At 35.6% G+C, this 16,367-nt stretch overlaps 2 protein-coding genes across 2 annotated transcripts; both read right to left on the reverse strand.

Annotated features, from left to right (window-relative positions):
* Positions 1–100: 100 nt before the first annotated feature.
* Positions 101–5,017, reverse strand: LOC111486622 (pentatricopeptide repeat-containing protein At4g35850, mitochondrial). Its single transcript, XM_023133792.1, has 13 exons — positions 4,883–5,017; positions 4,652–4,790; positions 4,384–4,546; positions 4,192–4,257; positions 3,979–4,076; positions 3,608–3,725; positions 3,312–3,521; positions 2,927–3,003; positions 2,006–2,099; positions 1,636–1,701; positions 1,476–1,553; positions 1,234–1,335; positions 101–583 (listed from the first exon to the last, which is right to left on the reverse strand). Exons 1-13 carry the CDS (start codon positions 4,905–4,907, stop codon positions 482–484), a joined length of 1,338 nt encoding a protein of 445 aa, XP_022989560.1. The 5' UTR covers positions 4,908–5,017; the 3' UTR covers positions 101–481.
* A 1,424-nt stretch (positions 5,018–6,441) lies between these two features.
* LOC111486624 lies at positions 6,442–14,562 on the reverse strand. Its single transcript, XM_023133795.1, has 9 exons — positions 14,241–14,562; positions 12,982–13,075; positions 12,741–12,817; positions 11,808–11,902; positions 11,582–11,667; positions 8,568–8,621; positions 8,325–8,478; positions 8,121–8,134; positions 6,442–6,760 (listed from the first exon to the last, which is right to left on the reverse strand). Exons 1-9 carry the CDS (start codon positions 14,356–14,358, stop codon positions 6,652–6,654), a joined length of 801 nt encoding a protein of 266 aa, XP_022989563.1. The 5' UTR covers positions 14,359–14,562; the 3' UTR covers positions 6,442–6,651.
* Positions 14,563–16,367: the final 1,805 nt, after the last annotated feature.

The raw sequence follows: 16,367 nt of genomic DNA on the forward strand, positions 1-16,367 counted from the left end.
TAAAAAAGAATATATATTAATTACCATGAATACTCATGAACTAATGGAATTGCACAAACACAATAAGATGTAAATAAACATCCAAACTAAAGCCAAAACAAATCCTCAAAACTTAGCTATCAAATCTCCACTTCCACTTGAAGAAAATCGGGTAACACATCATAATGCACAATAATTTCAACTGACAAAGAAGAATCCATTGAAATCATAGCTGGTATTATTCTGAAAGAATTTGGATTTGGCAATTTCAAATGTAAGAGACAATCTAGCTATTCCTAACCCAGCATGATTCTATGTCAACCAGTAACATACATAAAATCTTTTTGGCAAACCTCTCTCCATCTAACAGGTACATCAATATAAGGTCCCTGCAAAACTTTCTCAATATGGTTAGCTAAAAGGTCACTGCAAAAGCTCACCAATATCGATACTGGCAATGAGAAACCGATGGCAACTGCGCCCCGCATCGTTTTGATTTGAATTATGATCGGCCAGGTCCACTGCCACCAGATCTAACCCGAAGATTGTTGTAGGTTCGAGAAACTAATAAAAGCCTAGGATCATCTTCAGGAATCTCACGTTCCTACAAATCAAAAGCTTTCCATTAGCAAAGGAACTTTTAACTTACAAAAACAGAGACAAAAAAAGCATATCCCGTGTTTGGCCTCTCTTTTTAATTTTTCCCAACAGGGAAGCAAAAATGGCCACATACATGGAGCTCAATGAATTAGTAAACGTAACCAAGTATATGTAGATAGTAAAATAAAGCACAGTTTATCATAGGCTTAGGTAATATCTTTCAAGCAGGGACACATATCAAACTTGATTATCAAACTTTCGGTTCGATTCAAACTACCAAATCATTTAAAGTCAAATGTGGGGATTACACTTACGATATATGACGTACAGTTGAAATACATTCTTTCATAGTTTTCCAGGTATACAGTTACAGTTATTTTTAGTTTACTTCAGATCTTAAAGCATTAAAGGTAGTAAACTTTCACTCAATTTGATTTAGTGCAAGAATACACGAGAATAAGATGCCTTCAAAAGAGAAACTATCAAATATCACAGAAATGAATGCCAGTAATTGGGTAAACCTCTGATGAATGTCAACTCGACCAGACTCTAACTACTACTAGAATGGAGTTGTATGTATTAATTATCAAATATCAATGCCGAGGATAACAAATACCATAATAAAAGGATTAAAGTGAAAGCCAAGAGAATCACCTTCAATCCATTGTAATAAGCTTCCACTGCTGGAGATGAAGGAGTTATCTTTCGAGCTTGCAAGAGATCCCATATATAATTTGCAGTCGTGTACCCACCAGTCTGCATAGTAATACAGAAAAAAAAAATTAACTCATTTTTTAATCACATGAACCTACAGTGATAAATTTCAGAATTTTGAGCAGTTAACTGTTACCCACAAGAGTCTTGTTAGCTAAAAATGGGATAAACCATAAACCTACCTTCTCACCCGCTGCTGCAAGGAGGAGGTCACTCCCTAATTTGGGGTTCAAGAAGAAGCCCCTGGAATTCATATTTACCTGCAATAAGCATTAAAATCAAAATAACATTATTTAGATCAAGTCAATTTCTATTGTAATTTTAGTAGAAATTGGAAGTTACCAGTGTTTCTTGAGCCAATTGCATTCCCTTTGGCGTATAACCAATCATGGCTCCCTCAACAAGCGTCTACAACCAAATGAAAACAATAGCTAAATCTCTGCAATAGTTATCTTGAATTCCTAAAAGGAAAAATCTTTTATCACTCGTTTGATGTGTCTAGACTACAGCAATCTCATTTGGAAGGGAGATAAAATACACAAATATTAGAAACAGTTAACTCACACTCTCTCTCAGGATTCTGAGAAATCTCTGACAGACACTCAAACATAAAGGCCAAGATAACAAGGACTATAGATTTTTTTTTGCCTTTTTTTGGATAAGAAACAGTTAATATGCAGTAAAAGCAGAAACATAGTTGGGCCAAACTCACTGCATAGAGTTCTGCTGCTGGAGGACCCCCAGAATTCAAGTGCTCCTCAAAAGCTTTAAGACCACGATCAATATCTCCAGAATGTAGATAGCATCTGTGAGAAGTTAGTTATAAACAATACTTATGTCCTGTATAATCAATATTTATAAAAATGACTCTAACTCCATACAAATATTTAGCAGAAGAACTGTATTAGCAGTCCTAGCCAGACACGTGTCCTACAAATGAGATGAGATGCCAAAATAACAAAACAGGTATCCTACAAATGACTCGATAGGAAATTTGACCACAAAGTATTCTACAAATGAGATGCCAAAAATAACAAAACAAGACAAAAGTAACTTTTGCATACTACTGATATGTGATCATCACCACTTTCATTCAAACTACATGTCAAGTATAAACGATATGAAAATATGAAAAAATAAATAAAAAAATAAAAAATAAAACCACCAATACAAAAGCCACTAAGCAGAGTACGTTAAAAACAGAAACAGAATTATGAAAAGAGCTGCTAAAATGAGTTCAATCAAGCCAATTCATGCTTCCACTACTGGCCTAATAGTAAACTAAAGTACACTCAACTGGCAACCACATTAGATCAAGCTTGGTGGATCAATGCAGAAACAAGGGCAAGCTGTAGTTTCATTAGATCTATACAAACTTCCTAGTTATAATAACATCACAGTTTGATCTTTAGAATTTATGGCTGCAGTCATTCCCATCAAAACAAGAAGTGATCTGATGAACACCTAACCAATTCAATCTAAACAAATTGCAGAATTGAGGTAATTGTGAGCCAAAAAATATTCTCATGCAATTAGTGCAATAATGCAAACCCAGTTGATCCATGCTTTGATATTTAATTATAAACTGCGTGGATTAGAGAACACAAATTAGATTTTGGAAAGAGCCTTTCACCTCATGACTTGTATTACTATGAAAACATCGGGAGTTTTTCCATCCTTCTTTAACATGTCCATTATGGTCTCCATCACCTACTTTGATGAAAAAAAAAAAAAAAAAAAGCTGATAAGAAACAGAAGTATTTTGTACAGAAATTCATAACGTGGACATTTAGACACATTGCATGATAGAAATTAGGTTATAACATGATTATAAAGAGAATAGATGACATCTACTTTGTAAGAAATGATGATATTACACATTAGAAGACCTAAATATAGCAGAATGGATCGGATAATCATGTATGCAATTGCACGTGAATGAAATAAAGAGGGACTGATCTGAATAAGTTTATCCAACAATATATATCCAGATGTTGCTGGAATTATGAATCAGATACCTCTACATTCTTGAGATTCGCACAGGCATGCAAAGCAACATGATAAATAGTCAATTGTCTGTTCAAAAAACCTCCACGCCTATGAACATATTCAGCAGTTGGAATATTGTACAGTTCCTCTTCTGAAACACCCATCATCACATTTTCAGCCGTTGCACTTGATGCATCAACTGATAACCATTCCTTTGACCGTTCAACAAATTCAACAACCTTGTCATAGAAAAGTAAAAAATTATGTTCATAAATCACCAACCAAACATTACAAGGACAAGAAAAACAGCTAAGGTGATTGTTACTTTAGTAGCAAAATCATCAGCCACAGGTTTTTTGTTCATATGTGCAGCTATAAGTCCTGTATAGCAGAACTTGTTTAAGCCAAGGCCAGCAGCAGTCATATCTCTGACAATTGTATACCTAAAATATCAATGAAAAACCTTGTCAATTATTATACCGAGTCTCCAAGGTATACTTCATTGCTTGGAAGAAACTAAGAGCATGGTGAATATGAATCTAAGGCCATTAATCTTATGAAGTAGAAAGTTACTGAATTTAGTGGTGATGATTTTTCTTCCATCGATTCGTAATCAGATACATCATCAAGGATACAGGATTATAATACTTGCAAGCAAAAGGATAAGAGGGTAGGTAGTAAAAGAAGGTAGCATACACGCGATCCAATCTACCAGCAACTGCACAGGCATTAAGTAGGCAGATGTATGTCTGTGAATGTGGCTTCACTTCATATCTCCTCATCTCATCTAAGATCTTCAATCAAACAGAAAATAGTTGAAAATCAACAGATAGTTCTGAATTTTACTTCGATAACTTCAAAAAAAAAAAAAAACATAAAGTTGGGCTTTAAAAACAAACAGAGACCTACCCGGACAGCCTCTTCAGAGTTGTTGCATTTGCCACATAATGAGATCAGCATGTTATACAGAGTAACCTACAAAACATATATGCACATACAGAAACAAAGGTTGCCAAAAATAAGAAAATGAAGAATCGAAAGATTTAGAGCAAAACGTGAGAGAGAGACAAAAGACTCAATTCATTTCCAAAAAGTACCTACATCAGGAATCAACCCCATTGCCTTCATTTCATCTCTGAAGAAAAATGCATCTTGGAAACGAGCGCCTTTCATGGATCCAGTAATCAGCGAATGGAAAACGTCCATTGTAGGCTGCACTCCATCCAACATCAAATCATCATACACATCCCTCAACAAGAAATACCTGAACCAGATACACATAACACAACACACCATTTAAAATACACACGAACGAAAAAAAAAAACAAACAATAAAAAAGGCGAGCAAAGAAGGAAACAGAAACAATACCTTCTCTGAGCAGTGATGGAGCCAATTACAGTGTTGTACTCGGAGACGTTGTCGGCGTAATTCCTTTTACTGTACTCTTCAGTAGAAACAGCAAAGGATCGACGCTGTCCAAGAAGACGAACAAGCGAGCGGCTGTGACCTGAACAGAAATGGAAAAAAACGAGAAGCGTATAAGCTAAAACAATGGATCGAAATTGAGGAATGAACAAATTCAGAGTGAAGAAGCAGTACCGGTGACAGATTGAAGGAGCTTCATTGGTACTGAAATCGATCGACGGAGTGGAGAGAAATGGAGCCTAGTCTGTTTCTCCGGCGAGGTTTTTCTCTCCAAAACCCTCCCGTTTTTGCGCGGGGTTCGACGGTATTGGGCTTTTATATACTATGGGCCGAGTTCATAGGCCTGGCCCAAATTTATCGAGACGAAGGACTTTTTTGGTGGGCCTAAAAGTCAAAAGCCCAATTGAATGGGCCCACTGAACTTTAAAAGGCTATGGGTTGCATTAGGAAAATTGTTATGAAATTTAAATTTCCCTAATTTTTTAACAAATTAAGCTCTTAAATATTGGAAAATGTACAAATTAGTTATAGTTTTTTAAAATTAAACTCTCAAAAATTGAAAAGTAAAATATTAATTATTAAAAAAATATTTTCAAACTACTGTATAATTGTCAACTCAATTTTTTTTAGTTCGTAGGGATAGAGTTATTTGAACCTCTAACTTCTAGATCGATGATATTGTCTCGTCTTATTAATCGATAATTTTAGAATATCATTTATAAAAGAGGGGAATGAAACATTCCTAATAAGAGTGCGAAAACTTCTACCTAGTAGAGCCATTTTAAAATCGAGACCGAAGAGTGTGAAAACCTCTCACTGGTAGAAGCATTTTAAAACCGAGACTGACGACAATATCTGCTAACAGTGGGGTTGAGCTGTTGCATGTGTCTTTGTGTTGTAATTTGGACGATGAAATAAAATCTAAAGAAATCGAGGACTACTAATTGTTGGATGATGAAAGTCCTACATCTGCTAATTTAGGGAATGATCGATTATAATCAAAGAATACTCTCTCATTGGAGTGGGGCCTTTTGGGATAGCCCAAAGCAAAGCCATGAAAGTTTATGCTCAAAGTGGACAATATCATACCATTGTGAAGCGTAGTGTTCATCTAACATGACATCAGAGTCATGCCCTAAAGTTAGTCGTGCCAATAGATTGGTAAATTCTCAAATGTCGAACAAAAGACTCCAAAAGAAAAAAGAGTCGAGCCTCCTCGAAGGCATAGTAAAAAATGACCAAGACTCGAAAAAAAAAAGGAGTCGAGCCTCGATTAAGGAGATGCGTGCTTTGTTCGAGGAAAGGTATTGGATGATGAAAGTCCCACATCAGCTAATTTAGGAAATGATTATGGGCTTAGGATCAAAGAATACTCTCTCCATTGGAGTGAGGCCTTTTCGGGAAGCCCAAAGCAAAGTCACGAGAGTTTATACTCAAAGTGGACAATATCATATCATTGTGGAGAGTCGTGTTCATCTAACACTAACTACAAAACCAAGATTATACACAATCGAAAACCCTAAACCCTAAACCATTGGGCCAAAGGTCCAAAAGCCCACCTTGAGCCGAGCCAAGATATGCTGAAATGCACACCCATGACCCGACGAAGCTTAAGAGATGTCGGGTTCAACCTTTTCTTGGGTTTCGTTTACGTTGGTTGTCGATCGATTGAAATTTTCTTCACCTATGAAGTGTTTAAATAAAGACCAATACTCATTTTTAATACACAAAACTTGGATAACATTCACCCATGAGAAGGCATATTATTGGCAATCCTCCAACCATTGAAAAAGGATCACTAATAACTCATCATCGTGAGAAGTGTGAAGATATTGCATACATTGTCATCTCTCAAATTTAAACACAAATGTGAAGTAGAGAATGCAGAATTTTCAGTCTACGATTTACAACATATTTTATTCACAAATATAAATACAGGCAGCTTACTGGCGAAGTCCTTCAGGCAAGGCCACCACCTTATGAAAGGGTACTGTTCTCTGGGGCAACGTCGACGACCCGTCTTCCTCGTCGTCGTCAAATTCCAACAAGTAACTGTCCAGAAAAAAACACGAGGATGAATTTGTAATGCACGACAGATCATGTAGTTTCGTGTTGTTTCTACATAGTGATGAGTTACAAAAGTTGGTAAGGACGGTAAAAATCATGAACACATCATTTGACATGAAAAATAATCAAGAATTGAAGGGGAGAAACTTTTTCAGTTGAAAATTGGTACAAGACAATAGGTCAGAATCGGAACCGATGGCAACACCCAAAGCAAATGAAACAGGAAAATCAAACCACATCGAACCATCCCAAGGCAACGTAATTGACCGTGCCGAAAAGTGGTACTAGAGAGATCAAAAGTGGTGGCAATATATATCATAAATGGGAAAAAATAAACTCAAAACAGAAACAACACACGAATACCTTAAAAGTACTTCTTTTCCTAAGCACTTTTGATGTCATGACAAATTTTAAAAGATAATTTGAAAGGACTAAAAGCTCTTTCCACCCTTCTGAAAGTCATCCTAAGTTCCCCCTAAACCCTTTAAGATCAAGTCAAAATAGCATTTGGGTGACCGAGTTCGAACATGAGGAAGCCCCCATTGAACCCATCTATACTTCGAAAGAGATCAAAATGGACAGCAGAAAAGGTAACGTTTTCCCCTATATTTCATTGCCAATTAAGAGATGTTATTTCACATGAGAAATTAAAGCAAAATAGCATTTGGGTGACCGAGTTCGAACACGAGGAAACCCTCATTGAACCCATCTATACTTCGTAAGAGATCAAAACGGACGGCAGAAAAGGTAACGTTTTCCCCAATATTTCATAGCTAATCAGGGTCTAGAGATGTTATTTCACATGAGAAATTAAAGGAATCAAAACACCAATCAAAGAGTGAAAATCAGAGATCAAAATGGACGGCAGAAAAGGTAACGTTTTTCCCTATATTTCATTGCCAATCAAGAGATGTTATTTCACATGAGAAATGAAAGCAAAATAGCATTTGGGTGACCGAGTTCGAACACGAGGAAACCCTCATTGAACCCATCTATACTTCGTAAGAGATCAAAACGGATGGCAGAAAAGGTAACGTTCTCCCCTATATTTCATTGCCAATCAAGAGATGTTATTTCACATGAGAAATTAAAGCAAAATAGCATTTGGGTGACTGAGTTCGAGCACGAGGAAACCCTCATTGAACCCATCTATACTTCGTAAGAGATCAAAACGGACGGCAGAAAAGGTAACGTTTTCCCCTATATTTCATAGCCAATCAGGGTCTAGAGATGTCATTTCACATGAGAAATTAAAGGAATCAAAACATCAATCAAAGAGTGAAAATCAGAGTAGAAATGAAGTGATGAACTTTAAAATATTTATGAAAAAAAAAGTGTTACTTACTCATCTGTCTTCCTCTGGAAGCATGCGGAGTTATCAACAGGATGCCATCCATTTCAAAAGAAATTTACTTGTCAGTCGGTTGTACATAAAATAAATAAGTATAATGTATGTTAACGCAGCCTTAGAGGTTAGAAGCAAGAGAGATGAGACAGGTTTGTGTTGCTATAAATATAATAAAAGGTGTGTGAATGAGATGATAATGACCTTGCGATGACCGTTGACAACTGTTGCCCTATAAAGAGCGGTTGTCCCTGGATAAACAGCTAAAACGCGTCTTCCAGGTAGGAATTCAGGGACAGTAGAAGGATCATTTCGTTTTGGAAAAGGAATGATGGCTGACATTGGTAACTTGTATTTTCTGAAATTCAATTGAATTAAACAATGGATGATTAGGTATCGAACTGCATAAAGAACTTTAAATGCAAGGATATAATCACATAGCTTTACCTCTGCCCTCCACCTTCATCTTCATCGCCTGGCTCTTCATCTAGTACTTCAAATCTGTGCATATGCATATTACATAATACACAACGAAATATCTATCGTAAAGGAGATTTGATGTCTAAAATCGGAACATCTTTAAGGTCGTCTTTTTTTTTTTTTTTCATGGGAAAAATCACCCATGAGATTGCATCAAGATTAGTGTCAAACTTACAGCATGATGCAACTCAATCTTAGACCAACAACTATGAATGTGGAAAGAAAGTACGATTTTCAATCAAGATGTAAAACAATAATGAATGTCATGTTTTAAATGATCTGATTAGTTGTAAAAATTCATAACGTAAGCTCTAAATGATGTCAGACAGTGCACGCAATCAAACATGTAAAACAATAATGAATGAGAAAGCAAGAAGCACAGTTGAACAGTTGAAATGAAGAAGTTGTCAGATTTTAAATGGTTGCAAGTATAAATTAGATTGTTGTTTTTTTATTTATTTTCAGAGAATTATGTCCCTTTAATAAGAAAAGACCTACTAAATCTAAATCGATGAATAATCTAAATTCACTAGATATTAGGTAATCTAATTAAATCCCTAGATAATAGTTGATAAGATAGCAACAGATCTCTAGTTACTAGGTCCCAATCAATATAAATTAGGGAGGTCAACTGCTTTCCTCATTTAATGGGATTACACAAATATTCTTAGACCCTCCATTTCAAGCTGATCAACACTCCCCCTCATGCTGAATAATAAATATCATTCATTCTCAACTTGGACACTAACTCATGAATTACACAAATATCTCCTAACTTAAGGCTAGTCCTTTGACACCTCCTCAACCTGGGAATGAATAGATCTATTACTCAGCTTGGACTAATTAGGTTTGTGGCAATATTGATCACACAACTTTGACGATACAACTTCAACGTCAAGGCACGACTTCAACGGTAGCTATGAAAGCTCCGAATACATTTGGTCCAGGTGGATGATTGATAGCTATGAAGGCTCCAAATAAATTTGTCAATGGTAGCTATGAAGAGTCTGAATAAATTTGTCAAGGGAAGCTATGAAGGCCCTGAATAAATAGGCCCTGAATAAATATGTAAGCAGTAACTATGAAGACTCTAAACAAATTTTTCAATGGAAGCTATGAAGGCCCTGAATAAATATGTAAACAGTAACTATGAAGACTCTGAACAAATTTTTCAATGGTAGCTATGAAGACTCCAAATAAATTCGTCCATGGTAGCTAATAAGGCTCCAAATAAATTTGTCCACAGTAGATATGAAAGCTTCGAATAAGTTTTGTCCATAGAAGCTATAAAGGCATCTCGCCTTGGTAAGCCAATTACAAAAAATGTTTTTTTATTAGGTACCCTGGGTTTCCCCCAAATCAAAAGCAAAATGGTCTGCCTCCCAAGTCTCGTCAAGCAATTCGATTTAGCAAGAAACTTTGGCGTCACCAAACGAGTGGCAGATTCAGAGAGATAACTGGGGCTTTAGACACTCGCCCTACTTCTAAATCTCGGTCTTTTCGGATGATCAACCACATTGGGACTGAGACACAGCTTCCAAAGGGGATTGCTCTAAAATGTCGTTCATTCTCTCTGGCTAAAAAGAAAGGCTTTGAATAAATTTGTGTTAGCTATGAATTTCTTCTGTTAGCACATCCGTCAGCTGAAGCCGTGAGAGCATATAACTCATGCATACTATCCCCTTGGAGCACATCCATGGGCGTTGCTCACCTCTCTCGTGCTCACTCCTCATGGAGTGTGTGGTTCAGTTGGTAACTCTACTGCAATAGGGTTGGACTCATGATCTACAAAGTAGACTTTCTATAGTGGCCTTTCTTAAGGTACCGTCTGATTCTTCCATACGGGAATTGGAATCCAGACTTGATGGATTTGGAGATCTTAGTTTTGTCGCCTCATTTTCTTCCTACAACGCCTTTGGTTCCCTCCATTACTAAATACTTCAAACCCAAATCTCAGAATTTGTTGCTGTATGATGACAATTGGAAGAATGACTTGAGATTTTTCTGACATAATGAATTGGTGGGTCTTGGTCTGGAGGAAAATATAGTATGGAGAAAAATTTACCCAAGTCATGACGAAAAAATCCTACCTTGAACGTGGTGGGTTTGCAGAACAGTGGATATACTTATTTGTTGAATTTGAAAAACAATGGGTTTGGATTTGAAAATGGGCTTGCATTTGTTTAATATGGGGATAGAATTTGAAACAGTGGGAGGCTTGCCGAATAGAATTTTCTGGGCAGTGCTTGCCGAATGGATATGGGCTTGCAGAAACAGAATTTTATTTAGAATTTTGCCGAATGGAACATATTTGCGGTAGCCATGAAGGCTCCAAATAAAACTTGACAACAGCTATAAAAGCTCTGAATAAAACTTTATATGATGGATGATCGGCAGCTATGAAGGCTTCACCAATTGAATTAGGGTTTGGTTTTGGTCAGCTTTTCTAGAATAGAAAAGCTCTGATACTATGTTGCAAATCTAAATTAGCTTCTGGTTTTTCTTATTTATTTTTAGAAAACTAAATGCCCCTTTAGAGAGGTCAACTACTTCCCCTATTTAATGGGATTACATAATTATCCTTCGTCACTCCTTAAGTTGAGTAATAAATATCATTCATTCTTAACTTGGGCTATTAACTCATGAATTGCTAATCCTTCGACATAAATCATAAGAGCCCTGTAATCTCATTCTTTCAATAATATTTTGCATATACCTCCATATTAACTATTACCTATAGTTATCTCCAAAAGGGGAAACTGACACAAAGTCACAAGTCATTGATTACTAATATTGAGTAGCCTGTGAGAAGGCAATGTTGAAATTTGGTCTCCTCGAAAAGAGGGGCACGATAAGTTATGAGTTGTTTATGAAAGATAATTCCTACTAATTAGTTGCTTTTCTTTTCAAATAAAAAAATAATTCAACTCAACTTCCATTAGACCTTTCTCTTAAGGAATTGCTAGTATAATTGAACTTACAGTTTTGTCTCCTTATCGAAGTGCATCACTTTTACAATAAACCATTCGTCCTTCTCAGCCCCATCTGGTGTCACCCTGGCTGCCACCTGAATATAAGAGTAGATGATAACAAAATAACTTCCTTTAGTTCAAATTAATCAAAGCAAAGCAGTTGAATTATTTTTAGCAAAAAAAATAATAATAAAAAATAAAAACAGAGAAACAAACTGGCAGATGACATTCAGACCTGTTCATCCTTCAGATTAGCACAAGCCTCAAGGTTTCTCATGGCAGGTGAAAGCCGAGCATTATCTGGATCTGCCTTCATTCTTTTCGCTTTCTCTGCCATATACATTCAAATGAGAAAATCTACAGATAACTGCTTCATAATATATCTTCATCTAACAAGAGAAGCAGCAATATACTAATGGCTATTTGCTAATAAGGGAAACAATGGTAAGGAATTAATGATTGCTTTGCAGTTGATAGTCATAAGTAGCTATATAACTAAATCAAAGATGCCATTCTAGGCGATCCTTTCCCATGGTTGATGGTGAGAAAAATATCGAGCAAACAAATACAAAAGCCAATTTCCTTTCCCCTATCATCCATTTGCAGCAATCGTAAGGGGAGATATATTCATACCTACACAGATGCGTGCATTCGGAAATCAGAATAGGTAGAACAGATGGACATAAAGCTGTCTCCTCAAGAATAGAAACTCAAATTTTTTATTTCAGCACCATCAGTATGTCCACAAGTATTAGACAACATTATATACAGTAATAAAGCAACTCAATTCATGGCTCAAATTAATCGCATCCATAAAGAAAGCTTCAAATTCAGGAGCAACAAAGGAAAGAAAACACATTTAGTATTCAAGCTTCCAATAAAATCAAAAGGAGTCCAGTTGTCTCGACTGTGACATCTATTAATACTACCTTTCTGTTAATTATGATTAGTTCTTATTTGAACACAAATGAGTCTCGTCCTGTGGTTAACCAAGTGTGTAATAATTGGACAGGAGTAAATGGAACAGAAGAATGGAAAACATGATTGCATCTCTGTTCAAGATAATGTTAACATATCTTAAGAATTGTCATTTATCAAAAGCCTGAATTAAAAATCTTTTTGAAGTTATTATTAAAACACAGTATAGTTGAATAATTGTTGCAAACACCTATCCTTCTCCTTGGTTGCCCAGGAGGTCCAGCGGGCAGCAAAGTTTCAAGTTGGCCCAATAAGGTTGTGGAAACGCTGCAATAAAAAATATGGACTTCAATGCCAGGTGCAATAGTTTATGATACAGATACACTGAGGGTAGATAAATGATTTTTACTTGTACGTATCTACGCAAAATGTAAAACACGATTAAACAGACTCTGAAGTATGAATTTCAAGGAAAACTAGAGTAAACCTACCTCACTTCATCCTCTGAAAGTTGTTTTGCTTGAGTATATAAATGCTTCAGTTTTGACAATGAATTATCCCCAGGCTTCTCAACCACCTTAGGAGCTGCAAACAACCAAATACGAAACATTAGTAAAAATAGAACTCTTTAGAAGCACCGGACAGAAAGTGAGGTGATTAACTCCTGAACATTTTGTACTCTTCTGTTTTAGTTAACAATCGAAAAACAATTAAAATTATTGAGGTTATCATCCTCGCCTTCCAAATTCATATAAACATTGAAGCTCTATAACAAAATTTTGGATTTAACATTTGCCTTATTACATCTTACCTCATTGTCCTCATTTAGTAAACACAAGAATCAAATGTAAGATGTAATGATACATTTCAAATTTCCATCATAAAAGAATATGGTAGAGGCTGGCCTTTGCACGACATACATGAAAAGATTCATCAAACTATGATCCAACAATACTACAATGCACCTTTTTCATGAACTTGCTATATAACCTCACTGCCTTGACATCTCTAACAAGTATCTCGCCAAGCGGCATAACTATCTGCACACCCATAATAATGACTGTATATATCCACCCTCCCAGAAAACTGAGAAAAAAAAACAAAAAAAAACAAAAAACAAAGTAGCATTTGATCCTCTTAACACAGTAGAAAATTAATAGAACAATAAATTGGTTTGGTTTAGTTAATTAAGATAGTTTAGACTGATAGCTTTTAAGTTATTCTTATTGCCTTTGTTATTTAGTATTGTCTTTTCTTATCATTGTATTATTATAAATAAAATGCTTTGAATGCTACTGATTTGTTTTCAGAAAGTTTCCTCTTATTTCAGGTTGAACCATTGAAGCTCATTGAATCCGTCTCTTTGTCAAGAAACACTTAAAATTGAGCCTATAGCGTACAAGAATCCGGCATAAAATTTTACAGGAACCCCAAATTTTTCATCGATCACTGAATATCAGCTCCTTAACAAACTCAATTATTGTTCCCAAAAAGAAAAAAGAAACAGACTCAAGTAATTTCCAGCAAAATTCCAAAATGCAACAACTCTCAGATTATCGTAACCTCGCCCAAATTTCAACCGTCAGTTCATCAACTATCAAAACTAATTAAAACCAGCAGCAGAGAAACAATCGACGATTTTGGTCAATTCCTACCAGCTTGATCTCAAAAAATAATAACAAAACACCAAACTCATAAAAGAAAACAACTATGATTCGACGAAAAGCTTTAAGAACGAAAGAATACTCACTGGCGAGGAGTTTCTTGTGCATCTTGTTAATCTCAAGAACAACAACCTCCTGCTCCTTCCGGAGCCGATCGAGCTCCTTCGTGTTAACCAAAATCCCGTCAATGTCGAGCGACGACATTGCTCAGTGGTCCGAGTTGGAACTTTTTGCGCTAATCAAATCAAACTGTTGAAGAAGAACAACAAAAAATCTAAATTCTACCTAAAAATTTGGGCTTCTGGGTTCCTCATTCAATGCCCCTCTTCCAACTGAAAATTTATATATAATTTTGTTTTTCCCCTCTAAAAATTTCTAGAGAGAGATGGGGGAGCTGAGAGAATTGCATGGTTGTGAAGAAGCGTTAATTATATACATTCTTTATTTATTTATTTATTTATTTATTATATATAAAATCAGAAAAAAATTAAGTATTATTAGAAATCCTTAAAATTTTACAAATTTTGAACAATTTTTATAGTTTATTATATATATATAATATATATACACTCCAATTTTTAATTTAGGTATATTAAAAAATATTAATACGTTTGTAAACTATGAAAATAATTCTCAAATTTTTATTTTATATATAATAAATATTTTTTAATTTTGTGATATTTTTTCTTAATTTACAAAATTATTATAAATTTGAACATATTAAAGAAAACAGAAAAAATGTTTTTATTATAAATCATTTATTTAAATCTGATTTATTAAATTTTATTTTCATTGAAATATATATATATATTTATATTTAAACAAATTTTGAATAATTAAATACATGTTCGGGAGTTATTTAATCACATGAAGTGGTTTCTTTTTTTTAAGGAATATGCACCAAACATCTGTAAACTATATAGATTATTACAATGTAACGTTAAAACTAAATAATTGTTACTATTCAATGGGGTATTCATATGACCTACTAACCTAACCAACCTGTACAACATAACGTGAACCATACAAGTTTGGTCGGGTTGGATTTTTTTTTTTTTTTTTTTCTGACCATTTTAGAAAAGCGTATACTTTCTCCTCAAAAATTGATCTCTCCCGTTAGGGAGCCCAGTAGATATTTACCTAAACTGGTAGGTAGGTTGAGCATATCCCACGTTAGCCCCAAGACGAGTAAGTGCTTGAGCTTAAGTGAGAAGGGTCTCCTCCCCCTGCAGGTATTTTGCCTGTATCGTGTTTACCGGGGGGAACCCTCGATCCGGAAGGTATGCCACGGCTACTATCGAGATATACATGTCTGCCTCCCTTGAAAGCTCCTGGTGCTGCGACTATCACCGGTAAGTTGCCTCGGATCAACATCGGGATTAGAATCCCCTGCAAAAGCAACTAAGTCAACGCCTATTTGCTCTGGATCTACTGGCCCGGACGCTTGTTGAATCTATTCCACCGCAAACAACCGAATATACTACTGTTGGATCTTCTGTTGCTTCTCTTGTTATTCTTCTCACCTCTCACTATGCCACCTCAGCAGCTGAGACTGGAACTGATTCCGCATTGGGCACTCCCCAACACAATCCTACCCTGTTTTTTTTTAAAGATTAAGAATATTTAACGCTTGTAACCGATACCAGAGATATATCCAAATCTTACCTAAGATCCATCATATCTATCGAAAGACCAAAATCTCCATGAAAATTGATGATCCAAAAAGATCAATAAACAATATATGGATCCAAACAAATCTACAAGATAGAGCCCAATCATGGGTAAAATCACGTACAAAGATATTAAGGCCCATCCCGAACAAATCAAATAATGATCATGCACAAGTCGAGTAGATCGAATTGGCTCGAGCCCATCTATTCCAGGAGTGCACCCTCAAAACCCTCGTGTTTTTCAGTAAATATGGAAGAAGGACATGCGTCCAATATGTACTCACTAAATCTTTACTCGTACCATGTCTCTAAAAAAAACCTACTCGAGTCAGACATTACAATGTATAAGGCTGAGCACTAGACTAGTCGACTTATTTGGTTAACAAGTAAACTCATATATATATATATGTGTGTGTGTGTTGTGTACGTGCGTGTGTGTATGAGTGTACGTACGTATGTATATGTATAGGTATATTTCCTTTCTTGAGGCAAGTGTTGGGCCTAATATATGGGCTTTTAATTTTGGGCCCAATATATGGGCTT

This window comes from Cucurbita maxima, unplaced genomic scaffold (genome assembly GCF_002738345.1).
Source record: "Cucurbita maxima cultivar Rimu unplaced genomic scaffold, Cmax_1.0 Cma_Scf00011, whole genome shotgun sequence".
NCBI lineage: Eukaryota > Viridiplantae > Streptophyta > Magnoliopsida > Cucurbitales > Cucurbitaceae > Cucurbita > Cucurbita maxima.